A 20,909-nucleotide genomic window follows, 5' to 3' on the forward strand; every position below is an offset into this window, starting at 1 on the left:
GCCAGTGTTTAGTCAGGCGCCGTTTTATGGCCACCATTGTGTTAGGTTTTCGATTGTAAGCATCCGATATAGCGTGTGCATAGCCTACTTTTATACAAACCAATAACAGTTATCCACATTTCTTCCGTGTTATTCCTGAAATATATTACTCAAAGTGTACAGTACTACTAACTTTGATTTTTTTGGTGAAACTATGAACAGTTTCGCTAATTTCAGAAAAGAGGCGAATCAAAACATTGGAAATATTTTCCTGTCGACTTACTATAGGCAACGAGTTATTGCCATAATCAAAAGCACAAAATTAGGTTATGGTGAGGGTGGCTCCCGTCAAGGAGACCCATTGGCCCCATATCGGTTTGTTATTTGTGTAGAAATGTTAGCTATTGTGGTTAAATCGAATGAACGTATAAAGGGAGTAGATGTCAGTGGAAAAGAATATGTTATATTTAAGTATGCAGATGAAAAATATTTCACTTAAAATGGATCTGAAAATTGACCCATGAATCAGTGGCTATTATACGAAAGTTATGCCGCCTAACTATCAATTGTGTCAAAACAACTGCGGTTGGTTTGGATCAAAAATAAATTCTGATAGTCACCTTTGTCCACACATGTGAATCTTTTACTGTACTTTTACATTGAAATATTGTTGATTTTCACTTTATTCTATGGCATAGCTACTAAAAAACTTTTAAAGAGAACACACTAACAGATCAATATTACAAGATTCAGTAACATACAGCAATACAACTAACCCCATCAATAACAAACAAATGAAGTACAATAAATACAAAGCTACTTTCATTTTGGTGTGTAATAGCAACACTATATTAATCGCTGATAAATGACTACAATTTTCAGGATACAAATTGCTTCTCAGAGTGTATATTGGGTAAAAATGTTAGAAAATTGAAAATGTTATCTTCAATACTAAATTACAAATGTTTTACCCGGGGGAGATAAACTGGGCGGCAAAAGAAAGCATAGGTCGAGTTCCATGATCGATAAAAAATTAACAAGAGGTTTTGTTGTGAATTATAATATAATCTAGGGAGGGGTAACAAATGATTGATCAACCACAGTATGAATGAAATTGTGCAATCACAGGTAATGTAAGCTCAAGGTAAACAATGGTGGGGTAAGAAATTTCATTTTCAAAAGCTGTCTGAAATGTCACCAAAAAATTGTCAGACAAGTTCATTGTCGACACAGTTGCCTTCAATAGCGTGTATGACCTCCAGTTGCCCCAATGCATGCTGTGATACGCCGCCTCATCGATGACGTCAGTCTTCTTATGACGTGGACTGGAATCCGTTGCCACTCGTCTCTCAAGGCCTGCTGCAATTCTTGTCTGTTGACGGAAGGCTGATGGCGTGCTCTAATCTGTCTGCGAAGATGCGAGGGTGAAATTCTCTATTTATCAGAAGATATAGAGAATCTCACCCTCGTGTCTTTTGATATCAAATATATCAACACAAGTTGAGAAAAGTGGAAAAATACCGAGGCTTGTCGAAGATTTTTGCCACTTTTATCAACGAGTGTTGATATATTTGATATCAAAAGACACGAGGGTGAGATTTTATTCATCATCCCACATCATTCTTCCAACTTTTTCAATTTGTAGAGAGTAATTAGCAGTGTCTTCATATCAGTGTAAAAAGTACTGCTGACAGCTTCAGTAGCAGAGCCATAAGTGATGTCATTTGATTGTGACGTCATGTAACCAGTGACGTCACAATTGTCTGCAAAGCATTGTGATGTCATTTCATTGCAGAAATATCTACAGTGTAGATATCGCTTGGTCTAATCCAAGGATATCTAATATCTACGGTGGGAGCCAGTTTGGGATGATAAAATCATATAAAATTAAAATTGGGAGAATAAGAAAAAGATGAACAAATTATGCTATGTTCTCAGTGATAAAAACTAACATTTTCTCCTCTTGAGTGGAGAGGGGAATTGGGCAGTTGTAACCACGGTTTCATGTATTACATAGGGAAATCAGACTTTCCCTGCAGAAGTCATGCAAGGTATAGAAATAATAAAAATGTTTTTTTTTCTCTTTTAAGTCAATTTCAGTTAAAAAAAACAGAGAGTCTCAATAGACTTACATTTTAATAGAATAATTTGTTTTTCACAATAATTATTGTCAGGACTAGATATACTGTTGGTCGATAATTAACAAACACAATTCAGTGAACATTGATTTTTATTCAATGAAGACAGAAACATTTCATAAATTTGACATCAAATTCACTCACTCACCCACTCAGCCCGTGAAGATCCGGGGTAGAATAGGTCTTCAGCAACCCATGCTTGCCCTAAAAGGCAACTGCTTGTCTTAAGAGGCCACTTACGGGATTGGGTGGTCAGGCTCACTGACTTGGTTGATGGCATCATATCCTAATTGCGTGGATAGATGCTCATGATGTCAATCACTTGAATATCTGGTCCAGATTCGATCATTTACAGACCACCGTCATATAGCTGGAATATTACCGAGTGCGGCGTTAAACAACAAACCAAACCAAAAACTCACTCACTGTCATGTGTACTTGTAGTGATTGAGTTAAAATTTAACGTCACATCGGAAATATTTCAGCCATATCGTGACGAGAGCATTAATAACATTTGAATTTAGATGAATAAGAACCTGTCATCAACGGAATTTGTACTTGTAAACAAAGTCAATGCGATTTCCAAATTGGTATTCTGTATCTGTATTGATGTTCAATATTTATTATCTTTTGACATATTTTATATCTTGCTTAAAAACTTTTTAGGCAAATCTATCTGAGCTCAAATGGTACATAGTGACATAATTGAAATGCAGACCATACATTTCACTCTTTGTCAAATTCAACACATTCAAATATTTGAGTAGTGGCCCAAAAAATATATATGGCAACCAAATTAAATTGACAATAATGCCAGGCTCAAATACTCAAATTGTCAGCTTAGTGAAGGCAGTGTTTTGGAAATGCCTCATCAACAGATTAATGGCTGTAAAACATGGTCTGGGAAACATTTCACAAGCAACATGCCTTGGAAGTGTGACTGCATTATCCCTGGAAAATATGGCAAACATATTTAACATGCTCCATCACCGATCTTAATTGGAACAACTTTCAATTTAACTGACACACTTAGAAATAGGTTTGATTTGCATCTTAACTGACACCATTTTACCTTTACACATATTCATCTAGTTTGTAAATTTTCTTTTTTAGATACTTTTTTTTTAATTTTAAACATTCAATTTCTAATAAAAGTTTTTCTTTGTTTAATTCTTCCATAGATGGCTGTTGCTGTTGCTGTTGCTGGCACTGGCAAGTCGTCCTCTCCGGCAGGTGGAATGCATTGGCCATGTCCTCAACATCACCGCTGACCAGGGTCGGTCTGTAACAAATGAGAATATGTTTTTTAAAATATCATATAGAAACATATATAGAATGTAAAACAGTACAACAGTGTAACAGACCAAATTGTGGTACTTGCCCTCATGTTTTACAATGTTGTTCTTTTACATTCAAAGACGGAATAACTTTCTATGTCCGTGAAAATATGAATTGTGCTTCAAAAAACTTGATTTATGTCATACAATGTGCTGGATGCAAGGCCAATTACATTGGACAGACAGGGGACACCCTAAGAGCGAGAGTGAGGGCCCACCGACAACAAATAAGGGACCCCTCTTTCCGGTGTATCCCACTCAGTCAACACATTGATCAGTGTGCCGGGAATAAAACACCAAATTGTGTGATATTTCCCGTTTACAAATGTGACAATGATGCACTGAGAAGATAGAAGAAAGTTATTTTATTAATACTTTCAAACCAAAATTAAATGGCCTGAAACAATTGAATTATTTTATAGAATTACATGTATTGTACATTTTACTGCCACTACAATACTTATTTCTGAATGTGTCGTACGCCTGCCCTATCGTCTTATGCCTGTCTTATTGTGACGTCACTGTGACATCAAAACAGCGTAACTGTATAACTGTTCTCTTGAAAATCACATGCGTGAAACCGGTTGAGTAAATTATACAGCTCATCTCTCTCTCTCTCTCTCTCTCTCTCTGAGATATATTTTTATTATATATATATAACATGAACACCGAGTGAACATTTACCTCTTTTGTATATATTATGGGCAATTAAATAAATCCTGGAAAAATATATCTGTCATACGCATATATAAACATTTCGAACATGTCAGCATAAACCTCGAAATTTATCTTTCAACTGTTTTTTTCCACTAAAATAATATTCTAATAAGAGCCCCTTATTTCTAATTGTGAGAGCACCCTGTGCGCTTATTACGTCGAATACAGTATATATATATATACTACTATATACTACTATATAGAAGTTATCACGCGAGTGTGTTTGGGGATGGTAAATATCCTGCATTAGGGATAAACATTGTATTTAGCGAGCCTTGGCGAGCTAAATACATAGTGTTTATTCCTAATACAGGATATTTACCATCCCCAAACACACAAGCGTGATAACCTCTTTATCATATAATATCATTCTTTAATTCTGTGCTTAAAAATCGCTTTCCCTCTCTCACAAACATAACCGAAACATTGAGAATTTTCCTGCAATGCGCGCATTAATATTTATGACGTCAGAGGGTAAGTGACGTGTCAGTCGGACAGTGACAGAAGCCAATATAGTTCCAACTGAAATCTATTTCTTATACAGTGGCGAAGCAACATAAACGCAACACAACAATTGTTTTTAATGGCCTTTTGCGGCAATCAATCGGTCTGTTAACTAGAGTAACTGCCCTTTGTCAAAGGGAAGCTACTCTAACCCTAGTCTCTGAGACGTCACGGCCAGTCAGACCTTGTTGACAGTCGGTCTGTCCTGTCATAATGTTAAGAAGTGTAGTCAGATGTACAAACAGCGACAAAACGCAACAAGGTAACAATTCACATATATTTCGGCCAAATCCAACTATTTTAATTTGTGGAGAAGGTTTCAAGCCGCAGAGGTCTACAAGCACAGATATGGCTACTGATCCCGCTTGGCTAGGCCTCATGCCCTCGCAAAATTGTTTCGAAATTTATATCTCCAAAGTTGCCAAAACTTCTAAAATGCCTTATCTACGTCACAGTTAGACACTGCTTTTCAGTGTATTAGACTGTTCTTTTGATAATGATAGCAATTATCCCTGTAGTTTATCCAGATTCCCGTTGGTTAATTCTGACTCGATCGCCAAATGACGAGGGCGACACCATGTTTGTTTATAAACAGTGAAAGTAGTCCCTACTTGACCTTTGATATTTGCACCTCTCTCCGCATATGACCCCAACGGATATCGTTTTTATCTGCTGGCTTTATCCTGCCGAGAAACCTACCCATTATATGATAAATACCGTTATTCAATTATGGCCTGATGAGACTTGTCACTGTGTTCAATCTTACTCCACTTATTGATTTATTACTGCATATATTTATATACATATTTGTAAATTTTCCAATAAATTTTATATTTATATACTTATCCTATCTCACACTATGCATTTCTTCTTATTCTTCGATCTTGGTGTGGAAACGTACTAGAACAAATTTTCCAGCTTAAAAAAACACCACTCACCCAAACACATCCCATACATCACCAAATCACCACTGCGATCATGGTTCACGCACCACTAAAATCCCATGTGACACGACTCCAGCGACCTGATCACCTGACATATCCAGCACCCTCATTCTCAATCTGGATCGTACAGGCTGGTGTAACCGTGATGCGGGGTTGGTTGGGTGGGCATGAAGCGTGTGAGATAGGATAAGTATATAAATATGAAATTTATTGGAAAATTTACAAATTTTTAAACTTATTCAATCTCACACTAGACAGACGTACACGAGGAAGCTGGAACTAATCAGGAAAATTCAAATGATTTTACAAGGATTAGTGATAAACTCGTGAATGGGTTGCTTCAAAAAGCCTCTTTGTGCTACCAAGAGATATACATCGTGACATCGGGAAATCATGTGTTCTTTGGTTTCACACAGGACGCCGTTCCAAGAATGACCGCGTAACCATGAGCCAGGTGACACCTACTCGGTCACGACTTAAACCTCACCCCGGATAGGAGCAGGTGTTTTGTTTCAAACACCCTGTACGCGGCATAGGTTCTACAAGACAGACCTCGGATATACGGTCCCAAGGACGTAAGGAGGACCAGCTTTAATAAGGTAAGAACGAGAAGAGGAAACGATTGACGATACCCGTTTATCACACAGGTCTTCAATCAAGTTCTGAGTCATCACATGCGTAAAGACAGAGGTGAGCAGGTAGAAGATCGGGGCACCATTTAAACAAATCGCAGCACCAGAGGGTGACTTCTGTTGGTGTAGACCCGTTTATCACACAGGTCCTCGATCAACTACTGTGACATCACATGCGCAAAGACAGAGGTGAGCAGGTAGAAGATCAGGACACCATTTAAACAAATCGCAGCACCAGATGGTGACTTTTGTTGGTGTAGACCGAAGTCACAACAGACAGGCATATATACCCTCCCAATGGGAGCTTGTCTGGGAAACCTGTGTAACATAAGCAATAAATGAAAATATTGCAGTATATACAGGAAACCAGACTTGGGACTTTTAGTCCACTGGGCTTCCTCAACTGCGCTGTGTGGCTGCAGTGACCTTGGACGTCGGCGACTGAGATTCCGAAAGGAGTAGGAGGCAAAGACCATATCAGACACCAGAACATCCCTCAATGATGGCTGAAAGTGGGCAATACTATGCAACGCCAAGGTGGAAGTCACTTCCCTCGTCTCATGAGGATTGGAAGCAGCTGGGGTGGTAGTCCCTCAAAGGTGTAGACCCTGAGGATGATAGAACGCAGTCATTGGAGATGGTTGTTCAAGTTACATCAGAGGTTGCAGGCGTCGACAAGTGGATGAAAACATGCTTGCTACAGCGACGGATGGTCTGAGATACCTTCAAGTAGATCTTGTAGGCTCAGGCTGGACAAAGTGAGACGTCTTCCATGATATCAGCTCTCAATCAATGAGGGTGGTGGAGGCGGAAAATACGATCCGGTTGTCCTTGAAACAGCGGGGGACACCAGAAATGGGCTGTCTTCGCCATGACGAGCTAACGCTTTAACCACTAGGCTACCCGACCGCCCCTGAAGACACTGGAACCGGACTCAACCGACGTCTAAGCACGAGTTCCTCTAACACGAGCTGCAGGAGCCAACGCAAGCAGGAAGATCGTCATGTGCATTCCAGTATCGATGCGACGACAAAAGGCGTTGTGAAGATGTGACAGACCGTACGTATAGTCATTGACTACTACTGTAAATGCTTTGCACGGCTCGTATGAGGTCAGCCTGTACCAAAGTCAGCATGGTAGTCTTGTTTACAAACAGCAATCTCGGTGTGATGTGTAATTCACTCTTGTGGAAATACAGTAGTCTTTCAGATCACGTGGTCAAAAGCTCCCATCACACAAGCGGTGTCTTGAGTAACGAAAAACACCAGTGTATAGGCAGTCAGTTCCTTGTAGAATATGGGACGAAACCGGTGTAGTACCTAGGTGAGCCTTGTATGACGCTTGAAACCATCTTCAGACATCGAACATCTGCCATTTGTATCGATGAAAGACTGACGATCTCCCCAGTCGTGTGTGACGATTCAATTCTGTCATAACCTTGTAATTGTGATTTCTCATAGGAGAGTATTGTAAGACGATTCATGACTGGCAGCCACATGTACCGGATCCATGAAGATCCCAGTAGAGAGGAGACGTCAGTATCTCAAACTCCCCATATGAGGTGATTATGCCTGTAAGAGATCAACGAGACCGGTTGGTCAAGTTCACTGATAGGTTTGGTGCAGGTCATCGTATCCCAAGACGAAGACGGATGCTCGTGATGACAATCACTGGATTGTCTGATCTAGACAACGGAATGCAGTGAAGGCCTTGTCCAAATTCGCGTATAGAAGTCGATGCACGATGAGAGGGAGGTCTATTGATTCCGTGGAAGAATGACGATCTTATGACTGAGGAGGATCTGTCGTTCGTCTGTATTATAAAACAAAGTTATATCTGGGATAACATCTTCTCAGTAAAGTACATGAACATACTTTATGGGGTTGAGTCCCGTCCGGGATTTGAACCCACACTGCCAGAGTAAGGGACCTAATCACCAGCACACAAAGTCAGCGATATAACCCACTCAGCCACCGAGGCTTCCTGCAGGTCAAGTCGAACTAGCGGATGAGTTCTTGATCGGACGATGTGTCGATTTATTCATGTATCGAATTATCCATGTGTCGATGTATCGATGTATATCGTAGAGTGGAGATCCCTCAGTATCAATCTGTAGGAGAGGCGAAACTCCGAGGTACGATCTGACGGACTGTCCATCCAACATCAGCGTCTTGTCGATAATGGTGAAGTATGTCAATAATGGTGAAGTATGTCGATAATGGTGAAGTAAGGTTATCTGTCGATCTGTCGATCCCTCGGTCGTCTATGATCCCTTGATCGTTACGATCCAGCGAAGGCTGACGATCCTGTGAGTGAAGATCCGTCGTCAGCTGGCTATCACTTCCTCGCCGATGATTGTAGTGTTTTCGGTCAGAAGGGTTGTCACCATTAGAAAGCCGGAGAGGTGTAGCTGTATCCTCCGAGAGAAGCGATGACCCGAGTAACAAACATGTTGGGGGAAGAGGCAACCCTCAGTTGACGGCTTGACAGCGATGAACTGGCCATTTAAATGAGGAACGACTGTAGAAGCCAGGGAGCAGGCACGTGCACAGGGGCGTGGTTCGCACAGAGACGGGAATCTCAGCAGTCAAACGAAACGGAAAGCGATCCTCCTCTACGGATGGCGATGTCACCATCGCCAAATTGACAATTATATTTTGTTAAGCAAGAAAACGAAGGTACAGCCACAGGGGATAACACAATCGTTTGGGTCTCAAAGCGGAAGAAAAACAACATGCACAGAAACCGTTGACAACGCCTTGAACCGACGAACAGTCGCATTTATCAAACACTAAGCTAAGTAAGTTGAGATCCAATTCTGGCAAGGTTGTACACAGTAGACATCGTTATTAATACCACTCTCTCTTCATGGTAAAGGTAAACTTTAGTAGTGATGTTGTGTATTTAAATTTTATATATAAAAAAACCCCAACAAAACAAACAAACAAAAATTAGTGGTGCGTGAACCATGATCACAGTGGTGATTTGGTGATGTATGGGATGTGTTTGGGTGAGTGTTGTTTTTTTAAGCTGGAAACTTTGTTCTAGGACATTTCCACATCAAGATCGAAGAATAAGAAGAAATGCATAGTGTGAGATAGGATAGGTTAAAAAAATATATATATTATTTGTGTATTGTGTTTATACAGAGACTTGTCAGTAATTGCAAATTGACTGCCTGTGACAGGCACATTGGGAACAAATTATACTGTAAATTTTGATTTCTTAAATATATTTTGGAATGTTTATGTATGTAATAAAGCTGGCAAACATGAAATACTAAGTGATGCAGTAATTTTAGTACAATATCAAAATGATTAACATAAACATTTTTGTCATTTGTACCTTTTCTTTGATGTCATGACATCAATCAGTTGTAGGGCTGTTGATTCACAGAAGTCGGATATTTCTGTCAAAGACATGTTGTCCCTCCCTATGGCCTCTGCAACTGCATCTGTGACAGGACTTACAGGGATGGGAGGTGGTCCGCCTTCTGTAAGTGCAAGAGGCAGTATAGATTATAGTGTGAATGGTGTTATAGTATTTAGAATCATATCACAAAATCAACAAAACATAGAGAAAAGTGCTCATTTTACCTTTAAACATTGAGATAGGTTTGTGTTGGTATATTTATACTCAAAATATACAGCAACAAGTTACAATGTAGGTCTCAATAATAACTGTGAAGGAACTAAAATATCCCATTTTCCACTTTCACATTAACTATATCCTTTTAGGTCACCCTTTTTATCAAAACTGTTTGATAACTAAACTATAAATGTAGCCATTAGTTTGTTTACCAGTGGCAATGGTTTGCTGCCTGAAATTCGAAAAAGTTTGCTTCGACTGGCTCTTCAGGTTTTTCCATTTCTTTCTAACCTCCTCCTTGGTCCTCTTGTACTTTTTGCCTTTATTGAATGTGTTTGTAATCATCTGCAATGTAAACATAACAACTCAAATGAAAAACACTTCAAATTACATTAATATTTTTTGTCAGTATTAAATCATGCCATATCCACATTGTACAATGCACACAGTTTTAAGACTTAATTTCTGTCCTAGACTTTTCCTAAGTGGTATTAACACTCAAGTTGATTTCTGAAATAAAGTACTGATTGAAATGAGATATCTCTATTTATAAATATGAGACCAAATATTCAGGATGTTTTTAAGTCTTTAAATAGTTTTATGCCAATTGAAATATAAAAATTGAGGTGAATTATGTATCGCGATACATATTGTATCATGAGTGAGTGAGCATGGTGAGTGAGTATGGTTTTACGCTGCTTTTAGCAATATTCCAGCAATATCACGGTGGGTGACGTCAGAAATTGGCTTCATACATTAATATTGTACCCATGTTGGGAATCGAACCCGGGTCTTCAGCGTGACATATTGTATCATGAACTGCGTATTGCGATATGTATCATATTTCTTATCCAAAGCAAACAAATGATTACAACCCAAAATACTATGCGATTGTGTTCCCAAGAAAATAATATAAATACATATTTCAGTATATCGTCATAAATATTTTACATCAATATTGTAAACAAGAGTATATGTGCATAACAGAATAACACATTTCATCATGTTCATATTGTGACTATGCAGCACCAGATCGAGATGTATGAGATCCATCACAATATATTTATTACTAATAAATGCATAGGAACACATTGGTCTTGATATGAAAATGACATCTTGTCACTGTAATACGATGCTTGTTAAATTAGTTAAACTTAAGTTAATTGTATGCTTTTGACATGAAAGTGATAGTAACGAAACTTTAGGATACTTACATCAGGCCTTCAGACTAATGAATGCTTCAGAAACTAATCCAAATGCCAAAATGAGTACAAAATGACATAGACCTAGGCTACTACTTTGGGGTCAAAATCACTGGAAATTTTGGGTAACCATTGTTTGGGGTACAACATCACTGTATAAACTACACTACCGACAATAGGCATACCATGATGAAGATATAAACAATAATGCAATTTGAGAAAAAGGAAAAGAATTGTTTGGGTCTCAATGTCTAAATATGACCAAACTGTATTATTCCCGTGACATGGACTTACAAAGTGTATTGATCATGTTGATGGAAGGTTGGAAAACGTCTTGGTTATTATTCGACCACATGCATTCATAGCTGCACACTACATGCTTGTATTCTACTTATGTACATGCAAATGTAATGATGACTGAAGCCAAACCTCTCAAAACCGATGAAGACAACACTCAGTCACCTCCGCGGAACAGACCACGTACCTTCCATGTCTGTCGTCGCTTCCAGGCGGTTACGCCGGGGCCCAGCTTTCCCTCAAGAACGTCCCTGTTTGCTGCCACCAGCCCTGAAAGTAACAACTGTTCTTCTTGGGTAAAGTTTGGCTGTCTCTTTTTCGTGTCTTTGGTCATTTTGTCGGCCTATCTTGGAGCTCGCCGCGTTTATTATGGTCTGCGCTTTCCGGGATTTCACGATGACGTTTTTCTCTCTCTTAGTGAAAAGATTTCCACTGGTAGGCTAAAAATAGCTGGGCGAAACCGCATTATCAGTGGTTCATATCAAGCTCCTCACAGCGATAGTACGTTCCCGGAGCTCTCTATATATGTTACAGAGAGTGTAACGAAGGTGTCACGCGCTGGGAAGGAGCTTGTGGTTCATATTGGGAAAGGAGGTCACTCTAAATTCAAACGGGAGCTATCTCCGTTGTTTTCGTATTTGCGAGAAATGGCGCCAGTCACGCTGTACGTTGTTGGTCTAGCGATTAAATGCCCAGCTTATCCCTAAGGTAAAACGTATTCTTAATTAAATGTTTGAATGCATTATATATTTATGTTTCCATCCGTACATCTTCTTTGATTGGTTTAGTGCTGACAGAGACCATAGATACCGATATATATGGTCGGTATATGGTCTCTGGTGCTGATAACCATTTTCTAAAATGTGGGCCCACATTGTCATTGTCATATATGGTGATCGAAACAAGTGGGCCCACATTTGTATATACCCTAGCTTCGTTAGGTTGTTTAATTAGTTCTGATAATCAATTCCTAAATGTGGGCAGACGTTCTTCCGTCATATTGATTGCAACAGGAGGGACCACATTTATTAATCGCGAAATTCTACTTAAATATTGATAATAATTTTCTCAAATGTGGGCCCACATTGTTCCCGTCATATATGGTGATCGAAACAAGTGGGCCCACATTTGTATATCATCTAGTAGGAAGACGTTCGTCCGTCATAGTGATTGCAACAGGAGGGACCACATTTATAAATCGCTAAGCTTCATTAGCCTGGCTTACTTATAACCATTTTCTAAAATGTGGGCCCACATTGTTCCCGTCATATAGTGATCGAAACAGGTGGGCCCACATTTGTAAATCGCTGGGCTTCATTGGGTTGACTGAGTCATTTAGACTAGTGGGCTCACATTTGCATGGGTATGTGACATTATATATTATTCTCATTTTGTAATATTGATGGGAAATATCTTTATAAATGCACACAAAGTCTTTGAAGTTTGAATAACGTCATCATAGCTGACCACACTAGTTTTGCAAAAATAGTTACAAAGCAAGAAACTTCGATCTACTTCAAATTAAATTTACAGAGGCAATACCACTCATTCTACTTTTTACAGTATAACACATCAATCTGATCATAAGTTTCCCGCTGGAAATATGTCTACACTTGAATTGATCTCGGACATGACAGTCATGATACAAGCCTCAAAGGAATAACTCATGAATATTAATGACCCCACGACCTAGTTTGGCGATGTTCGTAGAAGTGAGTTCTGCTGTATTGTCATCGCATTTGTACATTCTAATCCAATTATAAGTCATTATACTTATTTTTAATAGACAAAATAACAGTTCATAGTGCGAGTTTTCTTTACATTGTACATATTCTCAACAACAAGTGCGTTTAGTTTCGAATGTGGGCCCGAACTTTCGATTAGGCAAACGGAGTTAGCTCCCTTCTCAAACCACCGATCAAGCTCCTCACAGCGATAGTACATTCCCGGAGCTCTCTATACTATCGCTGCCACCAGTCAAAACTACCCACTGTGAATAGGTGGCCACAACCATGCTTGGAGTTGAACTCGCAACCGAATGACCGTTGTGTTAACAAACAAGTGTCGACTGTCGTGCGCCGAATACACTTATCGCTGCTAAATTACTTTCTTCGTTTGTCAATTTGAATTTCTGTTTCATTAAAACTATCGTGTTATTGATATAGTAAGAATGTAAGGAAGAAGTTGGTTGATTTTCCGTTAGTCTGCAAACTCGAACCAATCTGATTACCAAAACAACAAATTTAATTCGTCTGGAAAACATGGTCAGTCGTAAACCTTTTCAAATTGAAATATGATGGCATTCCCAAAGACAAAATCAAAAGTATAAACGTTACTACATATGGGGTTGGATGCAAATTTCAAGATTCTTGTAATCGCCGCGCCCACACTGGTGGCAGCGATGTTACTGAGAGTGTAACGAAGGTGTCACGCGCTGGGAAGGAGCTTTACCACCGATAATGCGGTTTCGCCAATAGCTGAGATACTCCTTAGTGATCACGTGATTGCATTCGGTGAAGTCGACTCAGTTTCTCACGACCGACTTAGCTAAGTTTTTGACTTAGACGCTTCGTGAATATCAACTGAATTTTTTACTTGGCTAAGTCAATTTTCAGAAACTTAAGTTTTTTCTTAAGTCAAAACCATGTTGTTTGATAAATACGGCGCCAGATTTAAATTTGTCAATGCCAGAGAATCAGCTAGGCTCGACTACAAGACGTAATGGGCAACATAGCAGTGGAAATTGCACAATATGCGTAAAACAAGTAAAAGTGCTTGTTTATTGAAGTTGGGCACAAATGGGATATCTCTTCGGGAAATCCCTTGCTGAAGAATAAAGCACATTGAACAGTATGACATGTCATAAACTCAGTTTTATGTCGCTAGACATAGATAAATAGGAGTCGTCATGATTTTACTAAACATATGGGGTAGCCTTGTGGTTAAAGCGTTTGCTCGTCACGCTGATGGCCCGGGTTCAATTCCCCACATGGGTTCAATGTGTGAAGCCCATTTCTAGTGTTATTTCGAGTGTTATTTCAGTGCTATTGGAAGTATACCGAACCAAATTAAAAACTTCACAATCCTAAAATTTTAACATTTTGACCAGTTATCATTGTGGGCCTTATTGTGTATTTAAACAGTAATGGCCACGTATTGTCTTCCGATAACACCCGTTTTTGTGCAGGTGAATCGATCAAAATCATGCACAGCACTATAGTGGCAAAAGTGGTTTTTCACGTGCATCTGGTGCATCTGGTCACATACGTGGCCATACCGCACGTGTTTTCAGCCATACTTGTCAGCAGTCATTAACAAAAAAAGAAAAACACAAGAAAACAAAACTCTTTACGGCCATTTGTCATGCCACGCCTTTCAAATGTGCAACGTGAACGTGCCATCGGCAGGTTGCAGACGGGAACGTCCATAGCTGAAGTCGCAAGGACGATGGGTTGTAGTCGACGGACTGTTTATGATTTACAGAGCGTCTACAGCAAACGGGTACCACCGCTGATCGCCCTCGGCCAGGTCGACCACGTGTGACGTCACATGCAGAGGGTCGTCAGATTGTCTTACGGCACCTCCGTAACCGATTTTTGACGGCTACATCAACCAGAAATGAACTGTTTAGGGGTAGACTGAGTGCGCAAACTGTTCGAAACCGTCTGAGAACTGCCCACCTTCAAACACGACGGCCATACTGCGGGCCGATTCTGACTCAATTACACCGACATCAACGTCAAATGTGGGCACAGCGACACTTACGATGGACTCAGAGGAATTGGAATCAAGTCGTCTTCAGTGATGAATCCCGATTTAATCTTCGATTTGCTGATGGTAGGGCGAGGGTGTGGAGGCGTCGTCATGAACGTTACGCCCAGTGTTGTGTACAGGAAGTTGACAGATATCGAGGCGAAAGTGTCTTGGTGTGGGGTGCTTTCTGTGGCAATGCACGTTCCAGGCTTCTTGTCATCCGTGGCAACCTCAACACTGCTGCTTACCGCGACCAGGTAATGACACCAGAACTTCTGCCTTTTATGGCAGCACATGGACCCGGTTTGATCTTCCAACACGGCAATGCCAGATCCCACACAGCAATTTTGACAAGGAATTTTCCTTCAGAATGCGGGAGTCAACGTCATGGACTGGCCGTCAAGGTCTCCCGACCTCAATCCCATCGAACACATCTGAGATGCTCTTGGCAGAAGTCTGCGCACTCTCCAGAACCAACCACAGAATTTGCAAGATCTTGACACCATTTTTCAGCAACAGTGGCATCGTCTTCCCAATCATGTGTTCACAAGCATCACAAGGTCCACGCGGAGGCGTTGTGTGGCAGTTGTCAACGCACATGGTGGACATACACGCTACTGTACTTGTGTGCCATCAGATTCTCGTGCTTGGGACTTGATTTAAACTGTTGATCTTATTACCGAATACCGTAGGTGCTTGGAACAAATTATGGTTACCACCGTTAATTAAAATCCTTCTTTGGACATTAATGATTAAAAATTACCTTCTCTGATACATTTGTCCGTTGTATATCATATATGGTATTACTTTTAAAAATGTGAAGTTTTTAATTTGACTCAGTATATATTGCTAAAATGGCGTTAAACCATACTCACACGCATAATATACAAAGCATGGTGGTGATAGGATTCCGGTGTAACAGCCTGTTTGGGAGAAGAAATAAATCGCCGTGACTCATTTTCATGCAACAACATAAAATTCATTAATTTGAAATAAAGTGGTATTTCCAGCTCCACCACCTGCTCTTTTTCTGATGCCGCAAACCTGATACATTTTCATGTATAATTTTGTAAATGTCTGCAACATAGTTTAGCATGTCAGACAGGCTTTTCCCCGGGGACACGAGCTAGAATATGCCACAGCACCTTATTGCTGGTCGTAAGAGGCGACCGAACTGGGCAACCTGTTTGCCGTGGGTTGCGTCCCTGTGTCGGCGGTGGACGGGATTCTAGTGGTTAATGGCATTGGTTACAGGAATAGCGTTCCTTTGTCCAATACACTATCTCGACCCTTACCTCACCTTGACGGTTGGTCGGATCAATCCTATCAATCGGCTGGTCATGCCAAGCCCTGTGCCTATGGGCCAACTTGTGATGTGACCTCCTATTAATGTTCCCAATTTCTTGTCAAGGGCTGAACTAGCCTAGCATTGAATTGGTAGATAAATTATAGTTATTCGTGTCGTATTTGCTGGAGTACAACCCTGTATCCTTGGTGTTTGCATCCTGGATATCCGGTGCACTGTCCTTGTTGACCCTCCATGGTGCGTGGGGAGCAGGGTTGCTGAATAATCTTCTTTCACCATGGCTCATAATCATTCTGGTTCAAAGCGTAGACCTTAAGAATAAAGCTCAACTGATCGGACTGCTGCAAATGTCGATTCCTGGGCTCGATTCCTTGTTTTTTTGTTTATTTGTTGTTACACACCGCACTCATAAATATTCCAGGTATGACGGCGGTCTGTAAGTAATCGAGTCTGGACCAGACAATCCAGTGATTGACATCATGAGCATCGATCTACGCAATTGGTTGGTTGGTTGGTTGGTTTGTTGTGTTACGCCGTACTCAGCAATATTCCAGCTATATGACGGCGGTCTGTTAATATTCGAGTCTGGACCAGACATTACAGTGATTGACATCTTGAGCATCGATCCACACAATTGGGATCGATGACATGCATCAACCAAGTCAGCGAGGCTGACCACCCGATCCCGTTAGTCGCCTTTTACGGCAAGATTGGGTTGCTGAAGACCTATTCTAACCCGGATCTTCACGGATCGTGCCCACACGGTCCCAAGTATGGTGATTTCCCTTTAGTTACTGACGATCTCTAGCCCATTTGTATATTGTGTTGTTGACAACACTTTCTGCTTTTAAATGATCTCAACGAGTTCAAGGTCGTCAAGGTCGAATATGTGATATTCTAGTTATTGTAGTGTCCATCGGTTTTATTTAGTCTATATAATTACTGTATTTACTTCTCGTCACGATATGGCTGAAATATTGCGATGTGACGTTAGATATTAACCCACTCACTCATTCACTCAAACAGGCTTTGTCATTATCCAGACATCGACAGATGGGCCACATCTATAATCTTATCTATAACAAAGTTAACGCTATGTTAAAAAAAAAAAAATTTCAGAATAGGTTTAAACAAATAGTTGTAGATACAGGTCAAACATATTCCAGAATGGTTTGTCTGAACATCAGTCCGGTAGTGGCACTAATCGACGAGAGAATCTCCATCACTGTCACTGGTCTTCATCCACTGCAGCGAGTGACGGTCCAGGCATGGGTTAAAGAAAGAAAGGCAGTGTTCAGCGCATGTGCACATTTCATAGCAGACCATTAAGGACAGGTCGATATTACCCGACATGCTTCTTTGGGAGGAACATACAGAGGTAAATAAGGGTGAACAACATCTCTGTACTGGACTCAATTAACACATTAACAGATTGTTATGATTTATATGTTCTGAGGAGTTATGGTTTTACGCTGCCTTTTGCAATATTCCAGTAACAACATGACAGGAAACAGAGTGAGTGAGTTGTGTTTAACGCGGCTTTTAACATTATTCCAGTCATATCACGGCGTGTCAGCTTAAAGTGGGAGGAAAGCCCGAAATGATGCAGTTCTTAGACGTTTACCACTTTGGTGAAACTAACGAGCACGGCTATGGTGCTGACAAACCTAGAAACATAATCGGGGCGAACCGGAATTCGAACCCACAATCATAGTTTTCTGGCGTGCCCAAGGGACGCCTCTCTGCACAGCTAATTGCGGCGCCTTAGACGACTGGGCCCTGCTCGTTGGTTTCACCGAAATGGTTAACGTCTGAGACCTGCATCACTTCGGGCTTTCCTCCAACATTAAGCTGACACGCCGCGATATAACTGGAATACTTATTAAAGCGGCGTTAAAGCCAACTCACTCACTCACCCACAAATCCTAAAAAAAAGCACTATGAACACTGAACACTATGGAGGGTGTGAAACGGCCTTTGCCCTTGACATTGTGAATAATGAAATAACAACTAATCTCTGTAACTAGTTTTTTTATGACAAACATTCTCTTTAGATACGAAATGTTTCATGCTGCCTTCAGTCCTATTTCACATGATGAATACTTGTTGGATTAATTCCCAACTAACGATGATTCAGGAGACGATATGTTCCAAATACATACCATATTGATACAACCATTTATCATGACATGTTGCATCCATCACAATGTACCCTGACATCAAGGGTTATTCCTCTTTCAATTAGCCACAAGTTTGCTTGTCATAGGCCATGCTGCTGTACTGGTCCATGGAAGATACGAATAGCTTCATTTGCCCAGCCTATTTGCGGTTGTCACATTGAAACAAGACACTAGTTAAAGTACCAACTGCGTATTGTGACATGCCTGATTGTATGTCCATGTACCTAGACCCTGCAGTTGGTCATCCATCTAATTATCTTGTTTGTTTTGTTAGTTTGTTTGTTGTTTAACGCTGCACTCAGCAATATTCCAGCTATATGACGGCGGTCTGTAAAATAATCGAGTCTGGACCAGACAATCCATTGAGATGACATGCATCAACCAAGTCAGCGAGCCTGACCACCCGATCCCGTTAGTCGCCTTTTACGACAAGCAAGTATGGGTTGCTGAAGACCTATTCTTTGCCTGGTTTAGACCAAGCTACTCTGTGGCTACTGTGTAGGACAGTTTGTATTATCCTTTGTCAGGTGTTGACAATATGGGTCTGTTCTGGAGTCTTACCGCTGTTCCAGGGGTGTCAGAGAGCCCCTTTCTCAGAAAGGTAGATGTGACGATAACTCTGGTCTTCCAACTGACTGTCATAGATCAACACATCCCTTCAGCTTCTTGCGACAATCCTGCTGGCGACAGGCGAGGTAGAACGCTGGTATAAACATATGACTGAGTAGGATCGTCGTGCGGGAAGATTCCCTCAGAGGAACTCTATTCTTGCCCGCAGGTAAGTCATTGTACTTCTCGTGGCTATGTCAACAAGCCATGATTTGATGATTTTCATAACAGCTGCTGATATGTCATCAGAAAGACAGTGAGTGAGTGAGTTGGGTTTTAAGCCGCTTTTAGCAGTATTCAAGTTATATCACGGCATGTAAGCTTAATGTGTGAGGAAAGCCCGAAGTGATGCAGATCTCAGACGTTTACCACTTCGGTGAAACCCACGGGCACGGGTATGGTGCTGACAAACCTAGAAACAATCGGAGCGAATCGCGGAGCCTTAGACTGGGCCACCCGTGCCACTTCAGAAAAAGGTGAAATGGGGTTTAACGTCGCGTCCAGGATTATTGCACTTATATAGCGACGTGCATGCACGTGTGTGCGTGTGTGTGTGTGTGTGTGTGTGTGTGGATGCTTGTACTAGACCGGACTGATGCCGATTTAATATGCTAGCTCACTGAGATACCATGCCGCAGTTTAACATGAATACCCCACTCAGACACAGTATACTGACTCCGAGCCGACCAATCCTTGTTTTAGCCCCTTAATGCCGAGCGTCAGGCAGGGTAACAACAAGTACCATCTTTTAACGTGTTTTGGTATGACGCGGCCGGGGATCGAACTCCGGACCTTCCGGCATAACGAATTGAACTAGTCAATGTAGTACAATGTTTGCGAGGTTCGTTGCAAGTGCACTTGTCCTGTTGAGGCCGTTTTGTATATTAGGGACTGCCAGTTGAACGTGATGGGGGTCCAAACAGACACAGAAATGGAAAACAACGAGTACCGAGCAGTCATCAGGTTTTTATTCGACAGAAAATTACTCTCCAAGACATTTATGACCGCAAGTCACAAGTGTATGGGGATAAGTGCCCTAAATATCCCACTGTTAAACGTTGGGCAGCTATGTTTAAGGATGGGAGAACAAGATCTGGGCGTCCCTCAACTTCCATCAATGACGATTTAATCAAGGCGATTAAAAATACTGTCAGATAGAAGTATTACCATTACTGAACATGAGGAAGACACAGGTCCAAGCCATGGGTCCATTGACGTTATTATTCGTAAACATTTACAAATGAATAAGATATCTGCTCATTTGGTTCAAAAGTTTGTAAATTCTGATCTAAAGGAAATAAGAACTGACATTGCGAGAGAAAATTTAGAGCAAAAAATAATTAAGGATGATTTTATCAAGTTCTGAAAGAGATTAGTAACGAGTGAAACATGGGTCGAACATGATCTCGAGCCAAAACGTCCATCCATGGAATGGAACCATTCCACTTCTCCTGCACCAAAGAAATCCAAGTCTTCAAGGTCAGTGAAGAAAGTTACGGCCACTGTATTCTGGGATGCAAAGGGTGTGATCCTTGTTGATTACTTAGAAAGACGATTACTGGTGCCTATCATGCTCACTTGCTTTATCGCCTGAGTGATTCTATCAAAGAAAAATGGCAAGGAAAAGCTGAATGCTGGATTTCTTCTTACATCTCTCGACTTGCAAAGGCTGCTGTGCGACAATGTTGGTTCGAAGAGCTTCCTTACCCTCATTACCAGATTT

At 40.8% G+C, this 20,909-nt stretch overlaps 1 protein-coding gene and 1 pseudogene across 1 annotated transcript; one reads left to right on the forward strand and one right to left on the reverse strand.

Moving 5' to 3' along the window:
- Positions 1-2,154: 2,154 nt before the first annotated feature.
- LOC139455759 (t-SNARE domain-containing protein 1-like) lies at positions 2,155-11,765 on the reverse strand. The gene is made up of 4 exons (XM_071237302.1): positions 11,526-11,765; positions 10,052-10,184; positions 9,597-9,744; positions 2,155-3,399 (listed from the first exon to the last, which is right to left on the reverse strand). Exons 1-4 carry the CDS (start codon positions 11,670-11,672, stop codon positions 3,192-3,194), a joined length of 636 nt encoding a protein of 211 aa, XP_071093403.1. The 5' UTR covers positions 11,673-11,765; the 3' UTR covers positions 2,155-3,191.
- Positions 11,766-17,564: 5,799 nt separating this feature from the next.
- Positions 17,565-20,909, forward strand: part of LOC139455073 (acyl-coenzyme A amino acid N-acyltransferase 1-like) — a 28,850-nt pseudogene continuing 25,505 nt past the window's right edge.

This window comes from Haliotis cracherodii, unplaced genomic scaffold (assembly GCF_022045235.1).
Source record: "Haliotis cracherodii isolate W230 unplaced genomic scaffold, xgHalCrac1.p SCAF_11, whole genome shotgun sequence".
NCBI classification, from domain to species: Eukaryota; Metazoa; Mollusca; class Gastropoda; order Lepetellida; family Haliotidae; genus Haliotis; species Haliotis cracherodii.

What these genes read in the sequence shown, in the direction of transcription:
- LOC139455759 (XM_071237302.1), bottom strand. Translation starts at nt 11,672, where the DNA reads ATGACCAAAGACACGAAAAAGAGACAGCCAAACTTTACCCAAGAAGAA. An exon ending in AGCGACGACAGACATGGAAG is followed by an intron (nt 10,185 to 11,525) that starts GTACGTGGTCTG and finishes TTTACATTGCAG; the next exon opens with ATGATTACAAACACATTCAA. An exon ending in GTCATGACATCAAAGAAAAG is followed by an intron (nt 3,400 to 9,596) that starts GTACAAATGACA and finishes CATTTGTTACAG; the next exon opens with ACCGACCCTGGTCAGCGGTG.